Source organism: Armigeres subalbatus, chromosome 2, assembly GCF_024139115.2.
Source record: "Armigeres subalbatus isolate Guangzhou_Male chromosome 2, GZ_Asu_2, whole genome shotgun sequence".
Classification (NCBI taxonomy): Eukaryota; Metazoa; Arthropoda; class Insecta; order Diptera; family Culicidae; genus Armigeres; species Armigeres subalbatus.
Window position 1 is genome coordinate 176603946 of NC_085140.1, and position 11497 is coordinate 176615442.

At 38.8% G+C, this 11497-nt stretch overlaps 1 protein-coding gene across 2 annotated transcripts; it reads right to left on the reverse strand.

Moving 5' to 3' along the window:
- Positions 1–580: 580 nt before the first annotated feature.
- On the reverse strand, positions 581–1932 carry LOC134211264 (cuticle protein 19-like). Of its 2 annotated transcripts, XM_062687979.1 has the most exons (3): positions 1755–1932; positions 1606–1676; positions 581–1520 (listed from the first exon to the last, which is right to left on the reverse strand). In XM_062687979.1, exons 2-3 carry the CDS (start codon positions 1612–1614, stop codon positions 1158–1160), a joined length of 372 nt encoding a protein of 123 aa, XP_062543963.1. In that variant the 5' UTR covers positions 1615–1676; positions 1755–1932; the 3' UTR covers positions 581–1157. The 2 variants fall into 2 exon arrangements, with proteins under 2 accessions (XP_062543963.1, XP_062543962.1); XM_062687978.1 differs by having other exon boundaries at positions 1606–1931.
- Between the last annotated feature and the right edge of the window lie 9565 nt (positions 1933–11497).

Consider the following 11497-nt stretch of genomic DNA (forward strand, 5'->3'; position numbering starts at 1 on the left):
AATAATATCAATCTCGCCTGTGATATCGAATAGCTCAACGGACTTCGTGAGAATCGTACCATTCGTGTCATTTGCCCTTCGTATTACTCCCTCCAATGAGATGTTGAATAGCAGGCACGAAAGACCTTCACCTTGCCGTAACCCTCTATGCGCTTCAAAGGGGCTCGTGAATGCCTCAAACTCGCACATCACCCGACCCATCGTCATCTTGATCAACCATAAGGCTTTTAAGTCTTTGAAAGACGATTGTATTCGCGGCATTTTTGCAACATGTGTTGTCCCGAAAGCACCTGATTTCTGGCAAGGTATTCGCACTTGAATCCCATCTAGTACTGTTCCACGAGCTCTCTGTCACTTGGTGCTAGTCAACGGCATCTAATTTGGGAGAGTACCTTGTATGGGGCGTTCTACAATGTGGTTGCGCGGTAGTTGTTACAACCCAGCTTGAAGCCCTTCTCCAAACCGAATGTAACGATGCAGAAGTCAAACAGACATCCAGCAGGGTATCATCGAAAGGAAAATGTTTCTAGGTTTCTTCATACTTTGTGTCCTGAGTAACTGTTAATAATTCATTTTTATCACAAAATTCATGCGCGGTTTACTGAGAAAAAATTATGTTCCGTATAAACTTATCCGATACAGTACAACATTTTGAAAATTGAAATAGAAACGTTTGCAACAGTTGATTCCAAAAACTAAGTAATTTACATTTGTCATTTGAAAAGATAGAGAAATTCGCCATTTACTAAAATCTTCACCTATTGTTGAACACTCCGTGCATTCTTTATGGGGTGTTCAACAGTAAGCAAAATAATTAGCCGTGCAATATATGGCAATTTCCCCTATCTTTTGTCTGAAAATTAAGCTCTATATAGATTACGATTGTTTCGATGTTATGTTCTTACTGCCCTCAATATTTCAGCAAACGTGTAGAGAATCAAAATCCTATAATTAGGTTCTAATGTTAATAACTAAAAATATTTGGAAATTCTGGGCTCAATACAAAGATTTTGCCTCGGTAAATTGAGATTAGGCGAATGAGATGAACTTAGTCAGTATGATGAACTATTCTCGATTACACTCTTACTACATACATCAACAAATAATTTGATATGAAGCTAACATATCTAACTATGGCTAATTTGGCAACAACAGACTCAATACCGAGATTTCTTAAAACTAGGAACAACTGGTGCTGGTTCATACGACTTAAACCCGTGTCCGCCAAGCTTCGAAACGTGGAAATTGATTCCGCCATGGGCATCGGATTCGTACTCCACCACGCGATGACCACCGTCGGCTTCCTCCAGGGTGTATTGACCCTTCACGTGCTTTCCATCCCGCTGTTCCCACTGGGCCTTGTGATCACCGGAGTGGGCATCCTTCACGCCGTACTCGAACTTGTACTGCGCGGGTTGGTGGTGGTAGTCTTCCTTGGGTTCCTGGTAATGTGCCGCGGGAGCGTGTTTGTACGGAAGGGCAACAGCAACAGCAACGAAGCAGGCAGCAATTGCGATGATCTGTGAACGTGAAAAATAGATTGAACACAAATGTTATGAGCTTTAAATAGGATGATTGGTTTGTGACAGTGTTTTGCTTTACTACCTTGTGCATTTTGGATCACTAATTAGGTTTTCTCTGCTGCTGATGCTGCTACTGTTGACGCTGACTGGATGCTGTGAATTGACTGATGATGAGCATCACTGAGCTGCGAACATTTATAGTGAAATAATGAAAAGCATCACGATAATGACCATCGGCAATTGGATCAATTTTGTTCACAGTAATCGATTGTTAGCGACATGTGAGTTGGGTGCACATGCAATGTGTGTCGCTTAAGAAATTTGATTAGGCATTTCGTTATGATGCTTTGCATTTTCAATCATGTGTCATTTCTTCTACATTTGAGAATGTACAGATGAATGAAACATTCTTGATTTCAGAAGCACTGGTTGCCATAACAGCACGTGTTTATTTTTGTAGTTGTTCCGTCTATTTCGTATGGACCTTGTCACATGCAAGAAATTTGAAACCTCAAACAGTAAGGAAACAGTAAGGTGGGTTTAAAAGAAAGATGAGCCAAACGGTAGATTCGAGATTTATTCAAATTCAAAATATTGCATTAAAAATCAGCTAATCTATCTTACCTTCAAAGTTTAACGCACAAAGGAGCCGTCCAGAAACCACGCGGTTATATACGGGGAAGGGGGTGTTTGGAAAATTACCACGATTAGCCACATGCGGGGAAGGGGGTTTAGCTCCCGAGCTTTTTTTTATTTAACTTTTTTACGCGAAAACTTGGTGAATTACAATAGCGGTGTGAAAAGTTCACATTAGTAAATCAATGAACGCAAAGCACATCTTTAGATCCTTTTCCATAAAAAATATTACGACCTTATTCATAATTCCCACAAAGAATTTTGGAATGTAATACGTAACAAACGATATAAAAAAAATCCACCATGACACGCCACCGCCACCGATGGTTTTTGGCATCACGCCGCCAACATTTCTGCATCAGCGCACTGCTGCTACAATTTGGTAAAGGTTCAGTTTTTACAAAAATCCAGGAATTTCTTGTGAGAACTTTGTAATTACTCCATACAATCCTAATGAAGTGCTGGAATTCCGAATGATTTTTGAACAATGCTCGTGGAAATTAGAAAGAATCTCTCGTTGAATCTCTAAAAAAATGGCTTGGATGTTTAAACGGACAAAACAATCTCCAGTATAAAATCCGAAAAAAAAAATCTTTGGAACCCCGAAGAATCTTCCATGGGAATTCTGTTTGAAAATTCGAAGCAATTCCGCTGGGAATACAAGAAATTTCCAGGGAAAAAGTTTTCATCGAAGCTTGTTTTGAATTCCTTCGGCAAATTCTTCCGAATCGTCACGAGAAATTCTTTTTCTTTTCCATGTGAAGTTTTTTAGGAGGACACTTCTAATTTTTTTTAGAAAATTCTTAATTTCCAAAATCAGCGGGAATGTCATGAAGTGTTTCATGGGGCATTGCCGTTGAACATCCGCAATACCCCATGAAACCCATCATGGAACTTCCGCTGATTTTTTTTGGAACTTCGATCAGAAATGCATTAGAATTTTGTCAAAGGAAATTATTCAGATATTTCCCGTTCTTTGGGAGTTCTATCACAAATTCTTCAAATTTTTCAAGGACATTTTTTGGGGTCAAGGGTTTGGTTTGTCAAAAAATTCTTTGGAATTTCAGAGAATAAGTCTTTAGAATTCCCACATTTTTTTCCAAATTTAATCGGGAATTCAATCATCTTTGGGAAGTCATTTTGATTTTTTAGTAGTTTTAGCTGAACATTGCTTTAAATATTTTCTGAAGATTTCCTGCAAGTTTTCTCCAATTCCCGCGGGAAAGTTGAACAGGAAACGATTCAGAAATTTTATAAAATGTTTAGTACATCAAGTGGAAGATTTTGATTTGGGCCTCGTGGCCGTGCGGTTAGCGACGTCAATCGTCTAGACGCATGAGCTATGGAGCGTTGCTTCGATTCCCGCTTTTCGTGATCGATCCACCGGTCCACTGGGTATTATGTGTCCTGTCCGTTGTCTAGGTGTTAAGTATTTAGTCTGTACGACCTCTGGTCGAAGACGGTGTTCCTATCTTTTTTTATGTTTTAGAGGTAACCACTTTCCGACGCTTGACTGGTGCTTTTACCCAACTTTTACCCTATGAAGAACCTTCCTTTCGTTTTCCACTATTTTAAGGCTCCCCCAGACCTAAGCGATTTCATCGCCGCGACGGCGACAACTAGTCGTCGCGATTTTATCGTTGGGTCGCAGCAGGCAATGTTCTATTTACGCTTCCATACTAACGGCGACAGAATCGCTGTCGCCAAGCGATAGAATCGCGTCGCGACTGTCGTGTCGCGTGTGTTTGGGGGAACCTTTAAGCTGTGGAAAATGACTTTTGTTCTAGCATTTTTCCTTGTTTGTGTGTGCCATCGTCTATCCTTCACCCATCCGGGGACGTTGATCAAGTAGCACTACGTATAATTTAATCAAGTCTCACGCTCCGTAATGGTGCCCTTTTTATTATGAATACTAGTACTGTAAAAAAAGCAATCACTTCTGAAGCTAAAAAGGTGTCCTCATGAAGTGTAGGGAATGGGGATGTACTAGCTATTCACAACAGGTGCAGCAAAACATCACAAGGACGCCCTTATTCGTACTGACTACTCGGTGAATATAAGGTCGAGAAGAGCCACCGTTAGCAACTAAAGCTTGAACCGGATACCTGGGACACCCACAATATCCGCGGCAATCGCAGCAAATGAAGCCCTGTACGTATTTAGTTTTCAAGAATATCAGTAATTAAGCATTGAAGCGGATAACTGGAACGTTCTCACCGATTTTATCTGCCGTTATGCTGTTCATATCCATTCAGATTCGGGAGTAATTACTGAACATCGCTATCATCTCACTGATTGAAGGCCGTTTTTTTTGTTTCCCTAGATATTACCAGTCCACGGACGCAGTCGCACCCGACGCAAGAATTCGCTGAGTATTGGTTTTACTCACTATGGACAGGACAAGATACACTAACGCTAACGCTGTGCTAAGATGTGTGAACTGAAGATCACAGGCCATTTCTTTAGCTAGAGATGACCAAACAATATAATAGTGTACACTTAATCTATTTGAAAATTTTCAGCTGAAAATGCGCGAAAAAATCAAGGGAAACGTCAAAAAAAAAACACAACCGATTGCTTTGGTTACTATCACCGATCTCCTTTTTTGTTCTAGCATGAATGAAAAGGGCTTAAGGTCACTCCTGACAGAATCCAAGTTTCAAAGTGCTCGCGTTTTCGGGGGCACACCACTCGATACGGAGGCGGCGGACAACTGTCATTTTTGTTAATTCAGCTTTGCTGCGTCGCAGCATGCGTGAAAAAATAAAAATGACAGTTGTGCGTTGCTTCCGTATCGAGTGGTGTGCCCCCGAAAACGCGAGCACTTTGAAACTTGGATTTTGTCAGGAGTGACCTTAATGAATGTGTTTGCCCGGTAAAATTCGAACAGAGGAGATAATGCCTTCGTCAAATAAACGCGTCTGTCCTTTATGAGATAAAAAGAAGTAATGATGCCTTCTATAATTGATGCCAAACTTTTTTTGAGTAACAGTAGAGTCGTAGAGTCCAACAGAAGTAATTCATTAATTTTTTAAGAAATTCCTGCTTTTCAATGCATCCTCAAATTCTTTCGTAATTTCCACGTAGAAATCTTTTTTGGAATTTCAGATGAACTTGTTTCAAATTTCTACTGCAAATTTTTAAGAATTATTTTTACATATTCTGAAAAAAATCTTTTGGAAATCTAATTTTTTTTTTTAATTTCTTTTGGAAAATCATAATAATTCCCTTTGAAAATTAAGAAAAGTTTCCCTAAAATATTCATAAAACCCTTCGAAACTATGATAAAAAAATCAGCTAGACATTCTTTCAAATATGTAAATTCTTCGGAATTAGAAGTTTATTGGAATTTCACCATAAATATGATTTTGAAAAATTCATCCACCGCTAGTTCTTTAAAATTTCAACCGAAAATTTTTCGGAATTCTTTCATGGAGACTCCGTCGAATTTTTTTGAGAATATCCCGAAAAGTTTTCTTGGACTTCTGGAATAATTATTCTTGAAACCACATTTTGTGAATAGAAAAAAAATCCAAACAATTTCTGGCGAAAAAATCATGGAAATTGAAAAAAAATGCGAAATAAAAAATATTGTAGAAACAGTTCCGATCGAATTCGTATCGATGTTACGAATATTGTGAATCTGCATGAAAAACTGAGCTGAACTCAAATTTTTCAGAATTTTTGGAGCCCCGGAACAATTTTTAATTTGCATTGTTTGTTATTTTGTTACATTGTTTGCAAAAATTTGTTCTTATGCTGCATGGGCCAACTTTCATTCTATGAATGTTAGTGTCATTCTATCGATTGAAATGGCTTATTGTTTCCTGTACAAGAATATAAATAAATGGTTTACAAACACAATAAAAATATGTTGGAGATCAGAAAAGCATGCTTTTTATGTTAAACTATATACCGACGTTTACTACGCCTGTGTAACTCCAGCGTGCGAAAGTTTCGAAAACTCAAGCATCCATCTTAAAAATTGTGAAAAATAAAAGAGCAGATTTTTTGCCAACTTTGTAGAACAACTCTCCAGTAGCCTTGCAAGCAAAAGCGTAAGATTGCCAATCCGGAGATGGCGAGTTCGATTCTCGGTCCGGTCTAGGTCCGGTCAGGTTGGAAACTTTCTCGACACCCTGGGCATAGTGTATCCATTGTACTTGCCACATAAGATACATACTCATGCAATTGCGGGCATAGAAAAGCTTTCAATTAATAACTGAGGCAATGCCAATGGAATACTAAGTAGAAAAGCAGGCCAAGTTCCAGTTGGAATGTAGAGCCATAGAAGAAGAAGAAATAGAACAACTCTGACCAAAAGGAAACCAAAGATATTGAAGCTTGCATATTTTAAATGAAAAGTAGCATATTAAGCGATCAAGGATACAGGCAGTACAGAAGGTCCCAAATACTCTTAGGAAACCAGAGATATTTCGGAAAATTTCTAAACCAAAACAGATTTTTCTCGAAGTTCTTAAAACATATTCGCGAGGCTTTATTTTTCGTATCCTATCAAATAACCACGATAAACTACATGGGGGGCGGGGGCAGGTTGAAAATCTTCAAAAACATAACCACGTGATTTCTGGATGGCCTGAATTGCAATCTTCCAAACTAGTTCAATAGTAATTAGTAGAACTTGAATTTCACAGACACAGATAAAAATATTTTGGATGTATTGGAGATAAAGAAAGTTGCCAATAAACGAAGTTTTCAATTGGACTTGCTGATATTTGGGATCGAAATCAATTCAATATATGCAAGCTTATAAAATTAAATTCTTTAAATTTTGGATCAGGTTTAAGGAATCTAAAAAAAAATAACGTTGTAATTAATTAAGATAGTTGTGAACAGCATTGTAACTGAGGTACCCTTCTATGTGAATACTAAAGCGAAGGCTGTGGATTAGGACTAAAGAATTTACTGCATTTTATATAGCTATTAAACTCTGAATAATTAGTTTGACGGAAACATACAACGAAACGAAAACAAATAGTACCCTAATTTAATCCGAAAATGTCAATTTGTGCCGTAATTATATGATTCAAACCTGTCTTATCGTAAACCATGCGATACAATGACTAGCCTTTTTCTGCGTTCTTATACCAGGATACAATATTTTTAATGGATACACATTCTCCAAAACCGGGCATTTCGACTTTAGAACCAATTACTCTATCAAGAACCACACCACCACACCAAGGTCACAAATGGATAATATGGTGCTTGCGGTTGTTCTTTATTTATGCGAACTTTCGATTATGATGCGGCAAATTACTTGGCACAAGGAATGGAAATAAGAACAAATACCTAAGTGGGTGCGGACTCATGTTGCCGCTTGGTTGAACAAAGCCATTTACACAGCACCCCCAGCCCCAGGAGCTGGTGACTATCTTGGTTTGTCTTTATTTGATCTCGAGATTGGAACGGAACCCACACTGACCACACAGAACATCCGGGAGAAGCAGTTTGTTGAATTTTCTGCACAGTGGCCACACCCTTCGTCTCATCAGAATTGGATGGGATAAATCGTGCGAAGCGAATGATGCAGTTTCTTTTTTGCTGATTTGTGTGTTGCTGCGGATCAAGTAAAACCGAACGAAGATCGATTACGCTGCCGTGATATCCACATAATGAGTTGATTGGGCGCAACTTCGCTGAGTTTGGGCGATTTGGGTCCTTGGGTACAACTTTGATGTTGTCAGCGGTAAGCCATTGCTGAGCCATTTTCTAATAATGACAAAAGGCTAGGTATGGCGAAAACAGAACGGAGCAAGTGTGTTTTTTGTCTTTCTCGTATACTAATTATAAGTAAAGGCTATATGTTCACTCCAAAAACATACTTTTTATAGAAGGCCCGAAGGCCCAATCGACTCAGTTCGACGAATTGAGGAGATGTCTGTGTGTGCGTGTGTGTCTGTGAGCAAAAAAGCCATTTTTAAGGCACTTATTCTTGAACGATTTGCTCACAACAAGTTGCGGCAGAGTCCTGTCCCATTATTTCCTATTGAAAATTGGCCATATCGGAATATGGGATAGAAAATGATGGCCAAAATACCATTTCTTTATAGAAAAATTGCGTTAAAAATGTCACTCTTTTTTCAAGCATTTATCCTCACCCGATTTGCTCGACGCATAATTCTGTCTCGTGGTTTCCCATTGAAAATTGGCCAGATCGGACTATGGGCTTGGAAGTTATGGCCAAAATACATTTTTTTTTATAGAGAAGCGTGTAAAAAAAGTCAAGCTTACTTTTATGTACTTATCCCGAACCGTTTTATTCGCAACAAATTGCATTCGACGACTTGCAACAACTTGCTTGAAGAAATCCTAACGTGCAAATTTAATACAAATGTTCAGCTTCTGATTTTTAAGAATTTAACGGTAAATCGCACATAGGCAATTATATTACTTAAATTTTCAGGGTAAAAAAAAGAATAATAATATAATAAATTAACAATCATTTGTCATAAACTCAAGAATTTTGTAGAACAACGACTTTTGGGGGAAACAGTATTTTTATGCACTTAAAAGCTTGAAAATCACTTTAACATGGACAAAACGTGAACGGAACGAATCGCAATGTTCACAAGACTTGTAGAACACACCAAAAGCTTCCGTATAGAGGTTGTTGCGATAGTTTTCGACGTTTATATCTCTTGTTAGATTTTTTCCAAAATTGAAAATAGCCCTAAAACACTAAATCGACTTAAGCCACCTCGAAATTTTATCCGAATTAGCTGAAAATTTGACAGGAGACTTATTTTAGCATAAGAATTGTGATGCTGGGCTGACCGATTGAATTTTTGATACTTTTTGAAAACATGAAGAGGTCTAATTAATATGCATAGTAGTTTATGTTTAGCATGGCACACAAAAGACATGGCAGTCTAAACGAGTATGTAAAAATTCAGTATGAATTTAAACATATAGCGTCATTACTATCCTAGCACCAGGTGAACCGAGAAAATGCGCTCTCTAGTTCAGCCTACTTTGATCGATCTGACGTTTATTTCCTTAGGAAAACCGTTTTTTTAAAATATATTTTTATGTATTGATTTTTGAGGAACACTTTGTATGGACTACATTTAGAACTTCTAAAGGCACATCTTTTTGTTGAAGATCCATGGATCTATCTCGTTTATTTATCAAGTTATAGCCGTTTTTCGATTCAAAACATATTTTTTCCAAAATGAAATAAAACGCTTTAAACAAAAAAACGCTCCCTTTGTTTTCCCACCATAAACGCAGAAAAGTGCGAGCCTTCGAATAGAACCAATAGATTGGAAATCGGTTTGCTCCATTTTGAAATATACGCATATGAAAAAAACATGTTTTTCATACAAAAACTCAATAATATTTTTTGTTATAAGAGATAGATCCATGGTTTTAACAAAAATGTGCGCCTGCAAAAGTCCTAAAAGTGCTCGGAACAAAGTTTATGCGAGAAATGAATGTATAAAAAGTTATGTGAAGAACACCGATTTTTAGAGACCGCCCTAACGTATTTATTGAAAAAGGTCATAACTAGTGAACCATAAGTGATGAATAAAATTGTTTCTTCGGCAAAGTTGCTCAAAATTATTTGCTCTACATTTTTGTGGAACATTGCATAAGCCTTTAACGAAAAATTAAGAAGTTGATATTTTGAACTTCTGAAATATAGGGACCACCCTAATTCCACTATAAGGAAAAAAATCGTCAAAAAATAATAATTTTTTTCTATATATATATCTAAAATTAATAGTTTTGGCGCAAACATGTTTGTCATGCTAGATTCGACTCTGGGACCATTGTGCAGTGCAAGAAAAAAATCTGGGTAACCGGTACCCAGCTCTTCTCGCTCCAGAAAATTATTATTTTGTAAAAAATGTTAAATAAAACAATTTTCCCAACCGAGTTCCCAATCATATCATTTGCCGGCTATGCCGACAATGCTCCGCCATGATAAATTTAACCATTCTTACCTGTTTCCTGCTGCATTCAGCGAAAATCCTCAACATTTACCCGGCATGCGACTTCGACGCCGGTCGACGCCATGTTGCTATATCCGAAAATATTTAAGTGCCCCAGTTACCCAGATTTCGGGTTCGTCTGACTCGAATCCATTTTGTTGACATACCCAGATTTTGACTATGTACTGCTAATTTCGAAAAAATCCGAGTACAAACGACCCGCCCACTGGGTTATTGCCGGTTAGCGTGTAAGAAACCCAGTATGTCATGGGGTCAACTTTGAGCACCTCGACGAATAAGCAATCAACCTCAGGGGCTTTGTTTGATTTCATGTTTTGAATGGCCGTTTATATATTCAAGCAGTGATGGAACTTCGGAATTGGCGCGTGTTATACACCGGATCCTAGGCAGATCATCCCAAAGTGGTGGTGGCCCGGCTGACACTTGAAAGAGTTGTTCGAAGAACTCGAACCAGCGTTTCAGCTGGTCAGTTGGGATGGTCAACAGGTCGCTTGTCCTGTCAACATGACACTTCCATCTCCAGAGCCGAGTATCGTTGACAGGATAAGGCTCTGGCTTCCCTAGTTTTCTGTTCGCTCTATTGCTCCTCTATCTTCCACCAGGTCTCATCGGTGATCCATTGTTTCCTTTCCGTGCGCAGTTCGCCCAGATTATATTAGCTGGTGGGGACGAAGGTGTTTTTGAGGGCAGTCCATTGGTCTGCCACGCTGCCATCTTCCGGAATATCTGCTGCACCATGGCGTCTTCCAGTCTGCGTGAGTTGAACCATCGTTGAACGCTCTCCTCTTGCCGACGAATCCACGCGATGCTCAGGCGTATTTAGCCGTTGAGGAGCTACTGATTAGATGCGATATCGGCACTACGTTTATTCCGTATACCAAGAAGGCTCCATTTCCATTTTCGGCTAACGCAGATGTGGTCGATTTTATTTCCTGTAAAGCCGTGGAGGAAGAGCGATTTCCCGATCGCAATTTCGGTGTTATCCCAGAATTCTATGAACAGCTCTCCGTTTACGCTTATTTTTCGGAGTTGTCGCGTCCGATCTTCGCATTGAAGTCGCACATCTGGATTTTCTTTGGAGTTTTATCTAGAATGGCTTCGAGATGGTTGTAATAGTTCTTGTCTTGCAAATCGGTAGCATCGATTGGTTCATAATAGTGAATTATATTAAGGTTTCGGACCCGTGTTCTAAACATGGCAACAATTATACTCTCATTTACAGGTTCCCACTTCATAAAAGCAGAGTGTGTTGGGGTTCTTAGTAGAAAGCCAACTCTTCGATGTCGGGGAGCGTGGTCACCTCGTAAACCAGATTATCGTTGAATTTGTCTCTTTAGGAGCGTTCTTCTATCTTCCTAA